General features: G+C 40.3%; 1 protein-coding gene across 2 annotated transcripts; it reads left to right on the plus strand.

Moving 5' to 3' along the window:
• Positions 1–2: 2 nt before the first annotated feature.
• Positions 3–20,794, plus strand: efhc2 (EF-hand domain (C-terminal) containing 2). Of its 2 annotated transcripts, none has more exons than XM_032566907.1 (15): positions 3–1,622; positions 1,998–2,183; positions 3,569–3,719; positions 3,849–4,072; positions 5,119–5,370; positions 6,196–6,303; positions 7,570–7,708; positions 8,332–8,497; positions 9,548–9,690; positions 11,287–11,483; positions 12,091–12,224; positions 13,281–13,475; positions 17,114–17,206; positions 17,331–17,430; positions 19,266–20,794. In XM_032566907.1, exons 2-15 carry the CDS (start codon positions 2,034–2,036, stop codon positions 19,392–19,394), a joined length of 2,181 nt encoding a protein of 726 aa, XP_032422798.1. In that variant the 5' UTR covers positions 3–1,622; positions 1,998–2,033; the 3' UTR covers positions 19,395–20,794. The 2 variants fall into 2 exon arrangements, with proteins under 2 accessions (XP_032422798.1, XP_032422797.1); XM_032566906.1 differs by having other exon boundaries at positions 3–1,194.
• The last annotated feature ends 1,905 nt before the right edge of the window (positions 20,795–22,699 follow it).

The following is a 22,699-nucleotide window of genomic DNA, read 5'->3' on the forward strand; positions in this document are numbered from 1 at the left end:
GAGTAGGACCCAAAACAGTCAGTCACAACATAGGTTATGTTTTGTGAACTGTAGAGGTGGGCGAAATGGATTCAAAGTTTAATAATTGTCAAAATAATTAATTTTGACAACAACAAACCACAGTTCTTATGCTAAGAAATGTATTGATATTGATGCTCTCATTGAACAGTGAGGGGGTAAAGTAAAATAAACAATCCTGACAATATGGACTGTTTTGGGGATTTTTTTAAAACATTAATTGGACTTTATGGTCAACAATAAATTTCTTATCATTTATTTGTCATGATAAATGATAAGCAGTACATGCCCAACTCTAATGAACTGTAGGTAGACATTCAACTCAATTCAAAAGTATTTTCTTTATCTAAATTGAATTTTGTAACTGGTATAATCCAAGTTTTGTGAAAGAGCTGTTGTAGGTGATGATGGCTGATCTGGTGTTGGATGTAGTTGTGTGTACTGGGGAGGAGGGCAGTATATCACAACACACTTTTGCATTACTGTGCAAGAGTGTGCCATGTTAATTTGGTAATGGTCCAAGTTATCTCAATGTCGACCAACAATATCAAGAACTTTGTTATTATCATGCAACCCCAGCTGTTGTGGTTGTGGATGGTTCTCACATGCAGTACTGATGTTTTTGGTCCTTAGTGAACATTATGTGTTATTTCTTTAAAGTTTATTCAGCTCGTTTTCCGTGGTTGCAACTCACATACTCTGCCGCTCTAACCACAATATTTCGTTACCGCTGTGCATCTATAAAGGGTTTATTGCCAGAGAGCATCAGTGTAAACCAGAAGTAATATTTTCTTTAACCTTTTTGGGCTGAGTTTGCATTGCAAAAGCTCTACATAAGACACACAAAGCCACTATTCTGAAAAGCAGAAACATTAAAACTGACCGCTTTAGGCGAGTACATAACAATTAGCGTAAAAAGTCAAAAACAACCAACATCCAAATAATTCACTATGATAATGTCTGATGGGGTTTTTTTTCGCTAAGTGCGTTCATTTTAAAGGTAGGTGTTGTTTCGCCATATTTTCTCCCTCACGTTGCTAGGAGACGCTCCAAACAAAAAGCGCTTCCTTGGCAACCTACACCATTTGTAAAGTGAAGATAAAGTGAAACGTTTTGAAGTCGTTTTTTTTCATAATGGCTCTACCACTTATGCCCGGAAACTCACCCAATGCCCAGGTAAGAGTCCAGAGAAGCACTTAGCTAACAGCATAGCTTATGGTAGGTTTTTTTTCTAAAGCTGCGTCGCGTTACGGTCTCAGTATGTTGAAGCGGCGTTGCTACGTTGGATCTTATTTGTTCCTTTTGTAGATTTGAGTTCACAATAGTTCCGGTTGATTCGTTGCGCGTGTGGATGGCTGTTCCCTCTGGTTATGGATGCGGTGTAAAGTAAGAGCAGGAATGATTTCTGCTCTTACTGTTAACCTTTAGGACAGTTGTTAAGGAGTAACTGTGGCAACTGTTCAGGTCAAATACCTTTATTTATCCCCGAGGGAAAATCCTTTCATATTATGGGCCCAGTTGCGTCACTCTGCTGCAGCGAACCATTTCTATTGTCTCCAGTATTGTCACCATCCACCACCACTCTTTGAAGATGCTTAAATGATGTGAGTTGTGACAAAAATTTAACTTCCCTTTAGGATGAGTCAAGTATTTTAGAATTTCACTTGAACTTTTCGAAAACAAGTCATATGTAAAGAAATATGTGATGTCATATTTTTTCCATATATACATCAACAAGTGAAGCTAAGATATAGTTACTTGATTGTGCTATAAAATTACACTATGTGCCTGGAAAATACATAATGCTGACCCTTTAAGAAGCCATTTGAAATGAAGAACTATACATGTGGTAACTCGGCAGGACGTTCTTACATCAGTGTGCACTGACAGTAAAAAAGCGAAAAGAAATTAACATTTTTTGATAGCCTTCATCTTGAATCCGCCATGATAGATCCCGGTCTGTCTCCTCTGTGCCACAGCTAGGGAAGGAGAGATTTCACAAATCCCAGCATTTCATGGTTTACAGTGGAAGGATGACGGTGGACCTGGAGAAGCCGGGTATCGGAGGAGAGCCTTTAATCGGCCAGAAGAATCCACCAAAATATTCTGTCTATCCCAAAGGAGAGGGCAGTGACCTGCCTTCCTGGGTTGCTTTTGACAAACAGGTAAAACTGACTGGACTCAGTTCCTCTGTTATGAATGCAAAAACATATGGCTAATAGTATTTTTTTTTATAACACCTTTTACCAAATCAAGTCAATGATTTGATCTCTTTAGATTACTACCATGGGTATCTACACACAGAGCCTTGCAAATGTTTTCATACCCCTTGTAAATGTTCCCATTTTGTTGCAACACAATCACAAATTTCTATGAACTTCATTAGGATTATGCGTGACCGACCAAAACAGAGACAGGAATTTTGATGATAAATGTTATTTGAAATTCTTTAAAGTTTGACGCCCATACACTGCAAAAGGACAAAATCTTATCAAGTATTTTTGGTCTAATTTCTAGTGCAAATATCTTTGTATTCTTGAAATAAGGATTTATATTAAATTACAAGTACATTTTCAGCAAGATATCGAAGCTTACTTTAAGACCGTCAGTGCATAATATTGATATAAAAAAGGCGTTAGTTCTTCTGGCAGATTATTTCACTTATAAAATGGCAAAAATGTCTTAATGTAACTGAAATAATCTGCCAACTAGAACTTTTTCATCAATATTAATAAATGATCTACTTAAAACAAGCTCATATGCCTTGCCGAAAAGTTTTCTTTGAAGTTCATTTTGTCTTATTTGAAGTGTGCTAAGATATTTGCTCTAGAAATGTTTTGCCTTTCTTTTCATGAATCAGACATGCGAGACCCTTCTGCGTTCCACACCTATAGCTGTGTTTTCATTTACCACAAAGTTCCACAGGTTGGAATTATGAAAATAAATTCCCTTTATGGAAACACGGCAATTTCGAAAAAAATAAATAAATAAAATTTGATGAAATGGTTTTGGATGGGATTATTTTTCGTCTCCATCAAAATTTGTGAATTTCATAAAACTGCAACAGAAACACATTTTTCACATCACATGAGTCACATGATCAATAACCGGATGTTACTACTGTGGGAAAAAGGAAGGAAACAACAGGAAGTGGTGATTTTAATTGTGTTTGTTATTTAATGGAAACATCACAATTGCCAAATTGTTCTGCGACATTTGCGGAGAATTGCCAAAGTTTTACGCACAATAGGAATGGAAAAGTGAGTTACAGATTCATTTACAACTTTGAACATTAAACATTCATGATTAGTTTGTAATGGAGCAGATAAAAGGAAATATTTTAACATGTAATTATTTTATTTATTTTCTAATCTTTGGCGTCATGCGAATGACTTCCAGACGGTTCCCATCAGTCACTTGTCTGCTTCTCTGAATAATGCTCTGGGTTGTGAATACTTTTGCGAGGCACTTTATTTCAAATGAATTTACTGCGTCATCTGTAACTAAGCAGCAGAACTACGGTGTAATTAACGCCAGTTTCTCCATCCAGACTCTTTGTTTTGAAGCTTACTTCAAGGAAACTGAATTTGATGCAAAGGTCGAGACACACAGAATCAGAAAGTGTAAGATCTTCTTCTACTTGGAGGATGACACCATCCAGGTGATAGAGCTGAGATTCAAGAACAGCGGCCTCCCTCAAGGTGACCACTGACATGTCTGAAACTACCTTAGGAACCATGTACTTTCCTCACTTTCCATGGTCCAGCTGTAGAAGAGAACCACAGGTATGACAGTAAAACGGTGAATAACGTTGGTCGTCCCTGTGGCAGGAACGCTCATCCATCGGCACCGCATCCCTCTGCCTCCGCCCAACGACGACCAGTTCTACAACGTTTTCCATTTCAACATCAACAAAGACATAGTGTTTTACTCTCGCACGTTCACAGTGACCAACTGTGACTTGTTCACAAAGAACTTCCTCTCTAAACTGGGTCTGTGGCTGAACGAGCCAGCCACGGTGCCGGAGGACCCTTACACCAACCTCCGCCAGCAGGTAAGACACCAGAGCTCGTTCAGTCATATGATCAAATTAGGACACTTCCCTCCCCTATTTTGACATGCAAATTTTTGTACAATCAGTTCTATCAGTACTGAGAAAATCTAGTAACAAATGAGAATTAACAACAAAAACTGAAGAAGAAGAATACTTCGTTAGGTATAAAGACACCTCTCACCCAAAATAACTAAAATTATACACAAGTGTGTCGCACTCTTTCTTTCCAAGTGTAAACGTAGACACATATAAGTAATATATCCAGTATCGGTTATTGGCCGTAACAGCAATATTTATATAGGATATTGACCCAAATTTTCTTATTGATGCAGTCCTTGTTTTAGTTGTGTGTGGTTTTTATTTTCATTTTATGGTTGTTGTGTTTTATTCTGGATATTTAAAATATCTTCCAGTTCCAATGTATATCAGTGTGTACTGACATTCAAAAAAAACGATATGATTTTTCATTTTTCGATAATGTCGTTTTACCAAATTAAAGGTTATTAGCCTTGAGAGAGACTCCAGTGGGATAAGTGTGTTAGAAAACGGATTGATGGATTGCCTTGACAGAGCGAATTTGATATGCCATTGTCAACATAATGGCATATTGTTAGTTTGAAAATGGTTTCAAAATAACACAATTATCACTTTTAATTACTTTGACAATTTATCGTCCAGAAAAATTTGTTATTGTGACATGCAGAAAACTTTGCCAAACGTCTAACTGCTGAAAGTGACCAGTGTCAGAGATCAGTGGATGCTACAAGAAGTATCTTACTAAAAGTATTTAAACCAAAGGGGGGCAATAAAGGAGGTGTCCTAACTTCTTGCTCAGCTAGAAAACACCTTTTTTGTTGATATTTTTTGTTTAATTTGTTAAAATAAGAAACTATTTTGGGGTTCTTGGCTGGCCTGGGCAGCCTAAACGGTGACTCAGCTCGTTTGTGCCTCTCCACATAGCGAGAAAGAAATTAGCACTGGTCTTTCAATAGCATTTTCACTGTACTCCCTGATATTTTATTTATGTGCACTCATCCCCCTTTTAGCACGAGGCGAGCATGAATCCTCTTCGTCCGTACGAAAGACTGCACCCGCTCAAGCAGTTCCTGGAGAATGACGGTAAAACTCTGCGCTTCTACTGCCTCTGGGACGACACGGACAACTTGTTTGGAGATCAGCGGGAACTCGTGCTTCACTACTACCTGGCTGATGACACCGTTGAGATTATTGAGGTGATCCCGCCAAACTCCGGAAGAGTGCACGTCTCCAAATTCTTACGCCGCTGCAAACTACCTAAGGTGAGGGCAAACGAAATCAGTCGTACACTTTTTTCATTACACGAGTCACAGGATCAAAAATTGAACGTTGCCACTGGTGTAGACCACGAAGAAGAAGAAGGACGAGACAAGTAGTTGGAGGATCGTGGCACGGCTTGTTTTTTAATGTCCTTTTAATCAGACACATTTTTACTCTTACTTGAGTAATTTCTTGGACAGTTACTTTTTACTTCTACTTGAGTAAAAATATGTCGAAGTAGTTCTACTTTTATTAGAATAGAATTTTTGGCTACCCACCTCTGACCACAAACACACACGTACCCAGAACATGGGTTACCACTGTTCAAGTTCCTTCTGAGTGAAACACCTTTTCAGTACATCAAAATGTAGAGAAGGCCGTTTTAAGAGGGAAAAGTAAAAAAATGTAAAAGCTAAAGGGCAATTAAAGAGCCCCTCAACGTTCCAGTCTTCAATAAAAACTCATCCACATTGACAGGACTCCCTGTCTCCCTCAAGCATCCTGGCTTCTCCTGCGCTCTCTCACTGAAGTATAATTCATTTTGAAATGCAGCCATTCCTCAATCCTGATTGTGACTGTACTTATGGGTGTGTGTGTGTGTGTTGACACTCATTTTGTTTGCTTCCATGCCTTTTCATAAATGTCAACCTTAAAGGGATCAGCAGGATTCTCCATCAAAGGAAATTCCACTCTCTCTTACCTCCAGATCTGTTCTTCTCCCTGCCTCTCTCCGTATCTATGGAGAACGCTTCTTACATCTGTTGTGTTAACCCTTTTTATTTATTTTTGTCTCTGGTGTGTGTGTGTGTGTCGGGGTTTCCCTGCAGAACGCTCCAGTGCAGATGAAGCCCCCTGGAGCGGTCACAACCCGGACCGTCCTCAACGTGTTTGGCTCCATGAATGAAGGAAAGCACATCGTACTGGACAGCTGTGACGTACGTTCAGTCTCAGTAGCAGGGACGATCAATGCGTAACATTGGGAAGGGGTTAGCAGTGGTGGACTGTAACAGGATACATTTACTGAAGTACAGTTTTTTGAGTATTTTTACTTTGAGTATTTATTTTTCAGGGAACTTACGACTTTCGACTAGGCTGTCAGAATAATACATTTTGCTAGACAGTAAATTGTCCCAGAGGTTATTGCGATAAACAATAATATTGTTTTGAGACCATTTAATATAATGACAATGCCATGATATTACAAAAACACATAGTCAACGATCAATAAACTTACATTTAACACTGAAACTGGTACACATTTTAAATATCCAAAATAAATAAACAACAACAGAAACAACAAATAAAATGAATTATGAAAAAAGAAAATGTCCTTCAAGAAAAGGGACTTGTTGAGACCAATGCACCCGACTGAAGACTTTTGTTTTTGGTACAAAGAGAGAAAAGAGAAAATTATTGAGCTCATTTTAATTTATCATGCAATGAATTGACTTAAAGCTTATTGAAGTAGGCCTAATTTCGACTCCACTACATTTCTAGGAAGATCGTCCTACCTTTTGTCTTAGCGTAGCTTTGTACTCTTGTGTTGCTGTTTTTCTTCGCTGAAATGCAATTGGCCACGCGCTACGCTCCTCGCATGAAGGGGAACCAATCACTGTCGCCGCTCAAACCTCGTGTTTAGAATGTGGTCATCCTCGTCGCGAGCTGAACTCCCGCTTTCATTCTCGGCAATGGAGACATTTGGAGAAACCAGAACCCATGGGTATATTTTAGCTCCATGTTTGGTGTTTGTAAGCTTTTATGTTAAGTGTGGCGTTAATTATAGTTACCGATATTGCTCTTTGTTGCGAGAAAAAAGGCCTTTCCTGTGTTTTTTTTTTTGAGTGAGCACGGTTTGAGAGTTCTACATATTAATACATTATCAGGTGGCTTCAGCAAGTTACACTGCTCTGTAAAAGTACAGTTATTAGAAATTTCAATTCGTACTTTTGAATACTTAAGTATTTTTGAAAAGTAATTTCTTCAGTACTTTACCGTGAGTATATTTTTGACTGAGCAACTTTTACTTGTAGTTGAGTAAGATTCGACCATGAGTATCAACACTTTGTCCACCGCTGGGGATTAACAAGTGGTTTGTTTGGGCAGTAAGAACAGACCTGTGAAGTTAAGGTTACAGTAATGTCACAGCCGTCTTTTGAGAAATGTAAACTGCTGCCATCCAGTTTTCTCTCGCTCTCTTGCAGATTAGAGCTGCCACTGATGAGTTCTACAAAGACTCCGACCTGGCTATAGGCAAAGAAATAAACGTCTGGGGAAGACGAGTTCTCCTCACCGACTGTGATGAATTCACCAAAGCGTACTACCGCTTCAAATACGGCAGAGGTAAAGAATCACTACTTTGTTGAGAAAACTACTGCCTTATTGGATCGTTTGTAGATATTTTACTTGATCTCCTGCTTTCTGCTGCATTACCTAACTCTGACCACTTGAGGGCAGTAAGTGCAAGCCTACTATTCCATACCCCTTGATTCTTTCCTGAAAGCAGTGTCACAGGCTCTGTTCGCAGAAGAGGCAGGGGGGAAAGGGGGGAGCACATATATTTTTCGTCCTGCCTGTTGCTCACCGGTCGAAACACTTTCGACATGTCGAAAGAGTTCGGCACCTCGGAGAAACCCGGGGCCCCTACGTCTGGGAGTTAAAGCCGCACCAGGCCATACGGGGGTCCCTGCAGTGGAAAACCAAGCTTTTCCTGGATGTAGCTGCCACTCGGAGCAGGTTCTGGATTAGTCACAGTAGTAAAAAGCGAGCGCAGCCCCTACAGACAGGCCCCTGTGATGGAGGGTCCTGTCTGACTCCACGCAGTCATAGGTCAGATCAGGGACGGATTACCTGCGTCCCCCTGGGTTGTTTCAGCTCCTTTCCAAGGCTTCTTTCTTCTTTCAAACTGTTTTGTCTTTTCTCCCTCTCTCCCTCTGTGTGTGTCTTTCTCTGCTCCTTCCTCTCAGAGGATTTCACCCCAGTCCAACACAAAGCTCCTCCAGCCCCCAAACCGCCGAAGCCAGTGCCCCCCTACAATGGCTTTGGCTCCGAGGAGGACTCGTTGGGCAACTGCCAAGGCCTGCTGCCCAAACCCGTCCACAAGGACTTCAAAAAATTCATGGAGAAAGACAGGTTTGGATGATTCAGAAAGTAGTTGTGAAATGAAACGGTGAAGTATTTGCTTTGCAAAAAGGTGCACATCCCCTTGTACTTTAAATTTGCTTTGTAATTTGCTTCTTTGTCACATTAAAGAAGGAAATCTTTGTATTTTATTAGGGGTTTATGTATTGTATTGCAAAACTGCAAATTTTACCAAGTACTTTTAGTCTAGTTTCTGGTGCAAATATCTTCGTATAGTAGAAGTAAGACAAAACTAGCCTAAAAGTAACTTTTCAACAAGATATAGAAGTTTGTTTTAAGTCAATAATTCCTATAATATTAATAAAAAAAAGTACTAGTTCAACTGGCAGATTATTTCACTTATAACAAGTAGGGATGGGCATTTATTATATCGTTTATTATTTATTGTGATTTTAAAAGAAAAAAAATGGTGATAAGGATTTTGATTTATTGTTATGATAAATTTCAATTAATAATGTTTAAAACCCCCCAAAACTGTTTTGTATTTTTGGGCTTTTTAGTTTTACTACAGTCCTGCTCAACATTATTGGCTCCCCTTCATGTTTTGCACAGCTGAGTGAATATCTTCAGAAATAAATGGAAATGTTCAAAACTTATATCTGCAGGACCTTTCAATTTGAGGTCCTACGTAATTTAACCAAGACAATTGCCATTTCAACATAAATATTTTAATTCCAAAGGACAAAACAGAAAACCAGCATGTGCACCAATATTGTCACCCCTCCTTAATATTTGGTTGCACAGCCTTTGGCAGCAATGACGTTTCTTATATTCATCTATAAGCTTCTTGCACTTCTCGGGTGGGATTTTCTCCCACACTTCTTTTGCAATATGCTCAAGCTCTTGTACATTTGCAAACTACACCAAAATTACTTCATAAAATGTGTTTTTGCAGTGTAATTTTCGTTCTAGTTGGGAGGTGTTGGTCTATCCAATAATATCCCAATAAAATAGAGTTAAGGTTGTGGTTGTAAAGGGATAAGATGTGCAAAGGTTTGAGCAGGAATGATTAAAACCCTGCGTTTTTTTCTGTCACTGTAGCAGTGGCCTGAACAGTAATGTGCTGAGTTTCAAGGCCAGGATGATCACCACGGATCCAGTGCACAGAGAGCGGGTGTTCCTCATTCGCTACTACCTGTCTGATGACTCCATAAGTGTGTTTGAACAGGAGCAGCAGAACTCAGGTAAGGGCGCTCAGCTCCCTCCAGAAGTGCTCCCCGGCCTGCAGGTGCAAATCTTTACCTCTCCTAGTAAATGTCAAGGTCTCAGATTCCACCTCCAGCTCCAGAATACAGTAGAAACTGACAACGCATTGCAAAAACGCAAATCTTACCAAGTAATTATGGCCTGGTTCATTTTGCAAATGTCCTAGTAAACTTGAAGTAAGACACAGCTAACGTTTCAGCATGATATAAGAGCTTGATTGAAGTACATTATTCCTTAATGTTGATATAAAAGTACTAGATCCACTGGTGGATTATTTCATCTGTCACCAGACATTTTTCTCATGTTACAAATGAAATAATCTGACAATGGATCTAGTTCTTTTTCATCAACATTAAGGATTTATTGACTAAAAACAAGCTCCTGTATCTTGCTGAAAAGTTACTTATAAGTTGACTTATTTCAAGTGTACTAAGATATTTGCACTAAAAAGTAGACTAAAAATACCTGGTAAGATCTAGTGTTTTTGCAGTGTGTGTTGGTTTCCAGCAATATCCCTTATTGTTTTCTCCATCAGTATTTTTTACGGTGCAAAAGGAATGCTGCGCTGTGGGTTTGGAACAAGAGCCAAGAATTTAAAAGCGTGTAAAGCTGAATATTACGAGGGGAATTTTACTTTGATTTTGAGATCCATCCATCCATCCATCTTCTTCCGCTTATCCGAGGTCGGGTCGCGGGGGTAGCAGCTTCAGAAGGGAGGCCCAGACTTCCCTCTCCCCAGCCACTTCTTCTAGCTCCTCCGGGGGAATCCCGAGGCGTTCCCAGGCCAGCCGAGAGACATAGTCCCTCCAGCGTGTCCTGGGTCTTCCCCGGGGCCTCCTCCCGGTGGGACGTGCCCGGAACACCTCACCAGGGAGGCGTCTAGGAGGCATCCTGACCAGATGCCCGAGCCACCTCAACTGGCTCCTCTCGATGTGAAGGAGCAGCGGCTCTACTCTGAGTCCCTCCCGGATGACTGAGCTTCTCACCCTATCTCTAAGGGAGAGCCCAGCCACCCTACGGAGAAAACCCATTTCGGCCGCTTGTATCCGCGATCTCGTTCTTTCGGTCATGACCCAAAGCTCATGACCATAGATGAGGGTGGGAACGTAGATCGACCGGTAAATCGAGAGCTTCGCTTTTTGGCTCAGCTCTCTCTTCACCACGACGGACCGGTACAGCGCCCGCTTGACAGCAGACGCTGCGCCAATCCGCCTGTCGATCTCCCGCTCCCTTCTTCCCCCATTCGTGAACAAGATCCCGAGATACTTAAACTCCTCCACTTGGGGCAGGACACCCCCCCTGACCCGGAGAAGGCACTCTACCCTTTTCCGGCTCAAGACCATGGCCTCGGATTTGGAGGCACTGATCCTCATCCCGGCCGCGTCACACTCGGCTGCGAACCGCTCCAGCGAGAGCTGCAGATCACGATCTGATGATTTGAGATAAAAGATAAAAATGGAAAAACAAAAAACAGGCTGCTAATGCGATATAAAAAGAAACATCAGGCCAATAATCATATAAAAAGCAGTGGTCCACTGGGAAAACATCAATAAACGTCGTTCGTCTTTCTCCAGGTATAATTGGAGGAAAGTTCCTGGAGCGCCAGCGGGTTAAGAAACCGGGCCAGGAGCTGTTCAAGAGCGAGCCGTCTGAATACTTCATGGCACAGGATCTGTATGTCGGAGGGACCATCTGCATGAACGGAGTGCGCTTCCGGCTTGTGGACGCCGACGATTACACACTCGGCTACATGGAGCTGCATTCAGACGAGGTATGCTTGCTTGAAGAGCATGTCAGGATTTTCACTATAGTTCAGTCTTATTTTGTTGGGTTTTTTGTGTTCTTCAGTTAGTCATCCAGTGTTTAGAGCGTGGTTGCTGGTTTTTATTATTCTTAGTTAAATATTGTTCAGTTTAGTTTTTATTAAAGTTGTAGTCTTTTTTTATATTTTGGTAAATTTTTAGATGAGTAATTCAAAATGCATAGTTTTGTTATTATATTTACATCAATTGGGTAATGAGTGCTCACCAGAAGTTACCATTTTGAAAAAATGTATTCAATTGACCAACAACTGACTCAACCAAAAAAATCTATTTTACATCAGTTTGAAAGGCCAATAAATAGCCTTTCAAACTGGCCATATATTTATATATTTATTTATAAACATATAGCTAAAACATACAGATATATTTCTAATTTAAATGCTTTAGTTAGTTGTATAAACGCATGATGTAGTGCCAGTTAGTTGTAGTTTTCCCCCCATTAATGATCATTTTTATTTATTTAAATTTACAAAAAAGTTTTCTCAATTTCAGTTTTAGTTATTTCATCAGTTGTAGTTAACTATAATAACTTTGGTTTCTGTTTTTTTTCCTAAGTTCCCCATAACCAACATAGGCACCATCTTCAGCAAACTGCGTTCCATTTCCGAGGACAAACAGAATGAGGTCAGGACGTTCCTGTCCAACAATACCCCCATCAACAGTGGCTTCGTCCACTTTGAGTCCTTCAGGTACAGTTTTTAAAATGAATGTGGGATAGTTGTATTATATTTCAACAGTTATAGTTGATTGTTCTAGTTCATCTGTGTGTGAGTGGAAAATAGCAACTCTAGAAATGTTACACCCTTTCTCGGAGTATTGCATCTTTTAATGTGTTTCTAATATTGGATAAAATAAACTCTGACTCTGTGGGCGGGCAATGCCCCCCAATGCCCGCTCATGCCACCGGGCCTGTATCTGCCCTTGCTAGCTTTTTAGCTACCCACAAAAAGCTAGCTCGCTTTTTAGCTACCATTGCTTGTAGTTAGTTGGCTGCCCTTGCTAGTTTTTTAGCTACCCACCCAAAAAGCTAGCTAAGCTAAGCTTGACAGCTTGTTTGATAGCTATCAAGCAAGCTGTCAAGCAAAAAAGCTTGCTTGATAGCTTTTTTGCCTCTATCATGGGTAAGTGCAAATTTATCACTGTCATGAATCGGTGCGGTGAGGGGTGGTGAGGCAGACGCAGCAGACCCAGGTAAGAAGAATGATGATTTTAATCAAAAAGAAACGCAGTCCAGCAACAGGCAGCGGTCACATTAGACGGCAAGCGACGAGGACCCGACAAAGAACAGACACACAGGTGACACTAAATACACTGGGGGTAATCAGGGAACAAGAAACACCTGGGAACTAATCAAGGGGAGAACAGCACAACACGGAGACACAGAGACACCGAAAACTCGAAATTAACACACAGAAAACACAGAACACGACAGTACCCCCCCCTCAAGGGCGGCTACCAGCCCTAATTTCAATAAATGATAATATCATTGCTTTGAGACAATTTTCAAGTAATACTATTGTAACAGTATATACCTCAAAGATCAAATTGCTTTAATTTCTAACCAACATCCAATACAGGAACTGGAAGATGTTTCAAATGTCAAAAAATAAATCAACAAAGCAACCAAAACAACAAATAAAATAGATCCTGAAGTCTCTGTAAACAAAGTTGTCCTTCAAAAAAGATTTCTTCTATAGATTTGTGACTGTCACGTTCTGTTCACGTGTGTGTTTGTGCCATCGCAGAGACTTAGTGATGGGCCTGAACTGCGGCCTGACGGAGCATGAGGCTCTGGCCCTGGCCCGGCGCTACTCGGACCACCCGGTGCCTAAAGAGGACGTGGCGGTGATGCTTTCTGTGGCGCAGCACTACCTGAGGAGGAAACAGTTTGAGGACTACAATCTCCTTTCAGCCAGATTTGTGCACAGCGACAGGCAAAAGTAGGCAGCACGCGCACTGTGTCACACCAAAAATGCCGTAGCAACACGCAGGCAGATCTTGCATCGCAACAAAACTTCAGAGGCGCAGCTGGTGGCCTCACATGTCAGGGCGACGATTAGTTCCCTAAATGTAAGGGAGGGTCAATGGAAGCAGATGGACTCCACAGACCAGGGTGACATGTATGTGTCATTTAGTCTGGCCTTTTCTTTTCTGCTCAAAGCCATGAGGATGTAGAGTATGACGGAGTATTAGGCCACGATAAGAAAACTAAAAAAATTATGTACTAGAATGAAGTCGTGCTGTGACTTTATTTATGAGAACGGTAAGGTAATTTTATTTATATAGCACATTTTCAGAAACAAGGCAGTTCAAAGGGCTTGCTCATAAATTGTCATACTGCAAGAATAATCTTTTGTACTTGCAGTATTATGACTTTATCGTCAAAACATTATGACTTCATTCTCGTATTTCAATTTTATTCTTGTACAAATTTATTCTCGCAATATTACGACTTAAGTCCTGCAATATTTTGACTATTACTTTGATATTGTGATTTTGTTCTTGTAAGATTACGACTTTATTCTCGCAATATTATGACTTTATTCTGGTAACTTTATTTCTATTCGTCTTTAGTATGGCCCTAATACTCTGTAGTATGGTGTGACCTTTAACCCACGCAGCAGTAACTCACTTAAAGCGTTGTTCTGTAGAACCAGCTCCTCTCTCACAGTGTCGCGTTGTTCATCAGCGTTCCTGACATGAAAATAGTATGACAAGAATGGAGTGTCATGCATCACTGTGGAAAACAACAAGTAGCCTGTATAATATACACACACACACACACACACACAGTCTGAATACTTTACACAATGTCATCATGAGAAAGCAGGCTTCGTGACTCTGTGTCAGTCCTTATTGGAAAGGTATTCTGTCTCACAGCGGAGGAGAGCCTGGGATGTGTGTGGAGACAGAAAGCAGGAGTTTTTCCACGTCCTGGATGCGCTCCACTCTGATCTGACCCAACAGCTGATGCTGAACACCAAACCTGCTCCACGTTAAAACTGGGCTCGGATTTAACCCAGCTGTTTGGAGCGCAGACCGTAAAGAAGCGCATTCAACACCAGAGATGAGGAGCCTCATTTGGACTCGTACTCGAGTCACTTAAGCGGCATACACACTGACTTCAGGTTCGATTTGGGCTTGAAAGAAATGGTTTTTTTGCCTTTTGTTTACAATATTTTCTGTGTCTTATCGCCTGCCTGTTGTATTGTTATTAATTTTCCTATAATATAACAATACATGACACAGATGAGCGCATCTCTGATTTGTCCAAATCTATTTAATTTTCTATTTCTTTATGAGCTTCCTTACTGTGTTCTTTGAGTTAGACGCCTTACCTTGGACTAGTCCACTCATTGCTCTTGTCATTTGGTGAAATGACAAAAGCAATGTCATTTCACCAAATGACATTCCTCTTGTCAAACAATTAAAAACAATTAATTTTGTTTGTAACGTAAAATTTATTCTGACACATTGAACTTTCCTATTGGTTAAATGTTTTAGCAGTGTCAGTAAGTTTCCACTTTATTATTCTATGTCCAGGTCAGTGTGTGTTGCTTGGTAATGTGTGGTAACATGATTATTTAAGCCTTTGTAGCTTCCCTTCATACGTTTTATCGATTAACTGTATCACCAAACTGAGTGACGAGGATTTTTCTGATTATTACAATAGTCTTTGGCTAATGTATCCTTAAAGAAATCATGTTTGCGCAGGCCATATTTATCTCTGATTTCCTGAAAACATTTAAATACTCTTTGTTTTTCTCCAGAGTCCTCCGTGTATGAATCCGTGATCATGGTGATTTACAGTCATACTACAACAGATCCACTTTAATGACTGTGGGTTTCTTTCAGTTCTGTATTTATTGGCTGTTCTCAGCCATATTTTTTCAAGTTACAGCTGTGAGTCTAAATGATTTGGAAGTTTTTATAGATCTCTTCATCTCCTGTCAGACTTTGACTCGGGCTTAACTCCTGACATCAGTTTCAGTTCCCTTAGCTTCATAGCTTTGTTTTCACCACCAGTAGACATATCTGTAAATTGTTTTAGCATAAATCTTCTCTCCAGAAGGGATTTAAAAAAAGAAAATAAAAGTGGGTGTGCTGTAGATGTTAATGTGAAATCCCCTTCAGTGTGGACAGTGATTCCAGTAGTTCTCGGCAGACGTGGCGGTTCTGCTGTCGCTCTCCGACATGCTAACCTATCCGTGTTTCCTTTTATCTCTGGATGACCTTCTTTGCTTGGACAGTTGAATCTCGGATTCGTCTCTTTGTTCTTCGAGTCACTCTGGTTTATTTCACATTCTACAAGGTTTCTGTTGCCACACCGTTAGAGATATTTGCACTAACTGGGATCAGTTGAACCAACACTTGTTTCTAGGAAATGGTAAAAAAAAAAAAAAAAAAAAAAACCCACATAGATTATGAGACCAAATGGTTTGGAGGAAAGCACCATTTAATGAAGGTTTTGAATGTAAGAATCTCATGGGCAAAGTGGTTAAACTTTCTTAAAAAACGTTTTTCAATTGTGAACATGAATTTAGTCTATCATAAGTTTCATAAGAATTGTGTTCAGACTTTAGTAGATATTTTTTAAATAGTTTTATATATCAGTTATCCTGTGTATTAGTTGCAGCATGAGATTTTATCAAAAATAAAAGTGTAGCATTTTAGGCACACCTTTAGCACTTCTGTCATTTTAGGCACAAATGAAGTTGAAATGTTAGCTTTGTGGTAAGTTGAGCCACTGACTCACCTATGAATGTGAAATAAGGATTCAGTTCTAGTGCTAGTGAGGTTAAGTTGGGATGGGAAAAGGGGAGTGTGTGTGAGAGAGGGGCCTGGGTTTTGGGTTCTAGGGATCCAGCTCAACTTTTTGATTTGCAAAATTCGTTCGGGTTGAACGTGGCATAAGTTGAACCACAAGACAACATTTTTTGGAAATGCTGCATTATTGAAATATTTCTGTTTATACTTGTTCTGATTGTTTGAATGGATACACAACATCCTGAGATACAGCTCTGGAAAAAAATAAGAGACCACTTCAAAAATGATTAGTTTCTTTGATTTTGCTCTTTATAGGTATACTGTATATTTGAGTAAAGTGGACATTGTTCTTTTATTCTATGAACTGCTGACAACATGTCTCCGAAATTCCAAGCAAAAATGTCATATTTATTTCCATAAAATGAGAAATGGTCAAAATAACAAAAAAAAAAAAGATGGAGTTCTTTCAGACCTCAAACAATGCAAAGAAAACAATGTCATATTCATCTAGAAACAACAAAAATGTTTTAAAAACTCAGGAAGAGTTCAGAAATCAATATTTGATTGAATAACTATGATATTTTTAATGGGGTTCAGTGCAGTGGTCTCTTCATTTCTTCCAGAGCTGGATATGCAGACGTATAAGCTGACGATCAAGATCAAACTAAGGTCAGCTGGATGTAGAGATCCTAAACATGAAAAAAATGTCTCGTCTTATCCCAGGCTCCCCTGGTGGTTTCTGATGCTTCAGTTTGAATTATTTTCACACGTTAAAACCAAAATTTATTCTGATGAGCCAATTCATCTCTAGATCGGGACGTCTGCCAGCCGAAGAGGTGAGGAACATCTGTAAAGCCTTCATGCTTCCCATCCCCGAGAGCCTGCAGGATGCCCTCTTAACAGAGTAGGCCCCCCCGCTCTATTCCTTCGGCCAGATTTTTTGGCGTAGTTAAAACCCGTTTAATCATGGTGTAAACTTCACCTGGAGACCACTGGAAGATATGTAAATGCTTTCTAATCTGCTGCAGGTATACAGATGGAGGCGGGATCGACTACCACGCCTTTGTCGCTGGATTAAACTGGCTAGAGCACCCGGCGCCGGCAGTGATGGCCGACGACATTTTAAAGGTAGGCGATAAGGGCGACCCTTCTTCACACAGAAAGTCGGGAGCGAAGCGAAACTTTAAAACGAGAGTCGATCATAAGGAGGCCGGGCGTGTGCCCAGATTTTTAAAGAGACCTAATTGGAAATCAATCTGCACTAGCCCCTTCCCTCCGTCTCCCACCCTCCGCCTCCTGCGATGACTCAGAGGAGAAGGGAGCCAAAGTCAGAATTAAGTGTGTGGAAAGGAACAGTCAAGTGAACAAGAGGACAATTGATTGAGAGCAGAAGTTGAGAATGAGTGACGCGCAGACTGACAGACCAAGAAAGCACGGCCGCGCCTTTGTTCTTCCTCCTTTCTTGTGCTGCTCTTCCTGCTTAACGTTGATTTGGAATGCTGCGCTGCAGCCAGATCTAAGCAGAAACAGGTGAGCAGGAGAGATGTGCGCCGGGGCATGACAACAAAGGGAAACCTTGCATGTTTGGAATGAGAGTGGAATGAGTGTGTGTGTGTGTCTGTGTGCGTGGGGGTGTGTGTGTGTTAATAGTGGTGCAGTCGATCCTCCCTCTGCCACGGTTTCCAGCTACGTTCTGTCCCAGACTGGTCACTCTCTCCCAGCTCTTTTTTAATCTGGTGTCCTAAAAAAAAAAAACCTGAATAAAAACATGAATTTGGTGGGGTCAATTGTACAGTAGACCCCACCCAGTCGCCAATTAGTATCCGCAGATTTTTCAGTGATTATTCACAGAAAATTTAGCTAGTCACAATTTTTCACAGAACATGTCTGAAGGAAAATGCATCTTGGGAAGTTGAAATATTGGTCAATTCACTTTCCTTGGTGCTCTTAGACTGAACCTGGGTCAGACAGTAGAATGGGTAGTAACCCAGGGCTCCAATGTTTGGGGGCGCCCAAGATATTTCTTTCTCTCTTTTTTTTTCAAAATGAATGGTGGTTTTGCAAACATTGCACTTTATATAAGACTCAGGCCAAAATCATCCGAGTTGAAATCTATTAGGGTTTGACGTACTTGAAAATTCTCAAGTTATAGTCGACTTAACTTGAGTTATTGGCTTGAGGATGTATTAAGCCTACAATGTATTGGTTTATATCTGCTGATGTACAGGACTACCTATTAATTTACTATAATTATCATTAGTGAAACATTTTTCCTTGGTGGATATGGCACCAAAGCTGGCTCTATATTAAGGTATGTTTAGTGTTTAAATTAGGCAGTTTCAGGTCCCATGAAAATAAGGATTTATTTTCCCAATGGGATTTAACCTGTACAAATAATGGCCAATTACAAAAACAAAGCCATTTTCAGAGGGCTCTCAAGCCCCAAAAATCTAGAATTTATGGAAGTATTCAAGAGGAAAGACATTGGTAACAGGTCAGGCCCAAACATGCAGCCAGAACTAAGGTTTGGATATAGAAAAAGTGATGCTTTCAAATGGTCTAGTCAAACTCCCATCCGAAATCCAGCTGAGAGTTTGTTGTCAAAATGGTGCTTCAGAGCCCACATTAATAAAAACATTTAAAAATCCATAAATAAAAAGAGCATTAATGTTCTTGGCCATAATGTGACAAAATATAAAAATTGTCAAGATGTGGGAACATTTTTCGAGGCACTTTATGTCCTAACAGTCACATCTAAACAAGAAGGTGTCATTTTTTTTGTTTTGTTGTTGCTTTATTTTAAGTTTCAGATGATAAAAAAATGAACAATTACAAAGCTCTTTTGCTTGAAAAAAGCTCATGAAGCCTTATGGAGCACATATAGGATGAGCAAATGAACTATAAATACTCCCACCAGTTTATTCGCGGTGTTGGTCAGTGACGTGTGTTCCTGTTCTTTTCAGTATGAGGTCAACGCCAGGTTTGATGTTGGTCGATCTGCTCTGAAAAACATCAACTGCTCCAAACTTGTGAAGGAAATATTCAGCTTTTCGCCCAACAGAGGTGAAGCAGAAGCCGCTGCCTCAACGTAGATGCTTGGAGGGGAGGAAGTGGACTCTCAGACCAGCAGCCTGGAATCAGCCATTGTCTGCTGATTAAAGAATGTCACTTATTCAGTTTCTCTGTTTTCATCGTGCATCTTGCTAAGGCACAGAGGATGGGAGAAGTGTGAACACTGAATGTTTGTTCTTTTGTGTGTTAGCTGTCTGGCAGGAAAAGGCCGTTGGTTCAGCACACTCCACTTAGCTGGAAAATTGGTGCTTCAGGGAAGAAACCTGCTCAGAAACCAGATGCTTTTGATGTCCCCCCCCCTGTGTTACAAATGATAGTGTAAATTCAAACAGCTGGTCTGAACAATGTAGTCGTACCTTACAAAAGTATTCAAATCCACAGTGTTTGCGCATCCTTAGCCTTAAATTGATTTATGTGGAAGTAAGGCCTTAAATTCTTTTTAGAGTGAGTTGGGTTAATCACGGGTCTTACATTTTGTCGTAGCTGATCTATTTAATCTTGTATCTAGGTTTGTTAAAGAGTCTTAAATTTGACCTGCTAAAACCTGCCGTTGGATCTTTTTCACATTTTGTCACTTTTGTTGGTTTTGGGGATTCAAATGTGTGCAGAATGTGAAGTAGAAGGAAAATGATTCACGGCTTTTAAATGATTAGTAAAAATCTGAATCAGGTCAGTTGCAGGTCCTTTCAGGTATGACGCAACCAGCTTTGTGTATATTTAGACTGATGTTTTTGGTTTGCAAAATACCTCAAGCTCAGTCAGATGGAGAGCCTCTGTGAAAAGACATTTTCAACTCAAGCCTCACATTATCCATTTTATTTAGGTCTGGACTTTGGTAATTTATGAAGCATCAATATGCTTTGTTAATAAATTATAAGGTCACTTTACAAATAAGGTAAAATTGTATGTATCTAGAAGGGAATCACAATGAATAGGCAGTTTAGAACAGATGGGTTTTAAGTCTGAATCTAAACGGGAAGAGTGTTGATGTTCTGACATTTGATTTGATTTTTTACTTTTATTTTTGTTTTTGATGTTCTGGTGGTAACAAAGGAGTTTTTAGGCTACAGATTGGATTACTCTTTGCCAGCCACATACCACATCAAAACTAAGGCTTTAAAAAGGCCCAACAACCTGATGAAGAAGAATGTCTCTATTCTGGGGACGACTGTGGAACCTCTAGATATGACAAAACAAAGAAAGATTTTACATAAAATCAAGCAAATTACGGACAACCCTGAGCATCCTCTTCATAAGACTATCATGGAAAAACAGTGTCTTCAGTCAAAGGCTTCTTCAGTCAGAAGACCACAGCCATTACCATTACTATCTACAACAACTCTATGAGGAATCTTGAATGACTTGAGCTACAACACCATGCAATTTCCCTTTGGGATCAGTAAAGTACTTTTGAATTGAATTTGAGATCAAACGAGTAATGAGGGGAGAGGTTGCGGATGACCTTGACTGTAAACAAAAGAGTTTTGAATTCCACTCCATCATATGTGATAGTATTGTTTCACTGTGGTGATGGTGTGTTCACCGAGACATCCAGCCACACACACACACACACACCCACACACCCGCGCACACGCACACACACGTCTAAAGGTTCTGGCAATTAAAAAAAATCACCTTTAATTATCTGCAGTTGTAACTTGACAAAGTGTTAAAAAAAAAAGGATGTTAAACTTTTGCCAAGCTCTATATTTTATAATCTTTCATATCTCAAAGACACTTGGACTGCACCTGCAATGTGTGGCTTGTTCTTTCTTTGTTGGCGAGACGTTTTCTAAATCTACTTTTGGCTCTGCCAGATGCCCTCGTACCCCCGTGTACACCATCAAGTCTCATCCAATCCCTTCATTCAAAAGCCTCAAATCAATGCAGAGCACGCAGCGCAGCTCTGGCTCTGAGTGCATTGAGACCTGGCAGCACAGAAGTACTCCAAATGGATAAGCCTTCTCTAAGACCACAAATCACAGGAAGACTGAAGAGTTGAGTGATACCTCTAAGTGGCACAAACTCTCCACCCATTCTTAAAAAGTTTGAGAATGCTGAGTGAACTCCTCGGATGGCTGATGCTTTGCTTTCTGTGTGTATGAGGGGATGGAAGGGCGCAAATATATAAACAGACACAGGTTGTTCCTGGTTGAGGCGCCACTGTAATCAGAGCCTGTGGTGCAGATCACAGCAAACTTTAGGTAATCAACCAGCCAATCCCCTGGCCGGCTTCTAGGGCATTACATCAGCCAGGGTCTTATCGGTTAGTCTCAGTCTGCTGCCACACATGCTGCAGTATTAGTCGGTGAATTACAATAGTTGACAGTGATGTGGTCAGGGAGCTTCCCAAATGCATAGCTGAGCTTCTTTCTTCTTTTCTTTTAAGCACGCTGTGAATGAAGGAGGAATTTTCCCCAATGCCACCCCACCACCCTCCTTCCCCCCTGCCAGACTTCATTCCTTCTCCTCCTGTCAAGTTTGCTTTCTCTTTGCAAACCGTCTCTGCCCCCGCGGAGCTCTGCAGCACAGCAACAGCACGCCGAATGAGCCGTGTCGTCATCGTCCGTCTTTGAAATCTGATCGCATCATATGACAGAGCATCCTTCAGGATTAGACCAGATGTTTTGCTCAACTTCAAAATTCTGTGGTAATTAAATGAGGAGGGTTTCATCAATCTGTAATGAACCTTCCTCTGTTCTCACTGTGAAATCCATTAAAAAAGCAATTAGGATTAAATTATGAGCCCAAATATTCCCCAAAGGCAAATTACAGAAGGTCCTGCTATTAGCTTAGGAACAAAAACGGTTTGAAAATCAGTTCTTTGGATGACTGGAAGCTACTGCAAAGATCTGGACATGGAAGGGATAAAATATTTTTAGCCTGACACTAGATTTGAATTGTTTTAGAACCTGTAAAAAAAACATCATTTAAATATTAAGCCCTAAAACTAAACATTAGCATAGATTCGCAATCAAACTTTTTGACATGTTCACAAGATTCAACCAAAATAGTGAAAGGTTGCATTTAATTTTACTGCCTATCGGCATCTTCCAAGAGAATTGATCATGTATTCATCTAGCATTCAAGAAATTCTACACAGACAGCACTTCACATCGGGGAAGCAAGAAAAGACATTATACAAAAGGCTAAGTTTGATGGAGGAAACCGAAAGGTTTCACTGTGTATCATCAGCAAAGAGGTGGTGACTTGCTGTATGTTGTGTTGTCTAATGACAGCAGTGAGGTATATGAATCAAACTGAAAAGGATCAAGCGTTGCGCCTTGTGGAACGCCATTGTCACAGTTGATTTTATCAGATTCAA

The sequence above is a fragment of the Xiphophorus hellerii genome, chromosome 7, assembly GCF_003331165.1.
Source record: "Xiphophorus hellerii strain 12219 chromosome 7, Xiphophorus_hellerii-4.1, whole genome shotgun sequence".
In the NCBI taxonomy this organism is placed as follows: domain Eukaryota; kingdom Metazoa; phylum Chordata; class Actinopteri; order Cyprinodontiformes; family Poeciliidae; genus Xiphophorus; species Xiphophorus hellerii.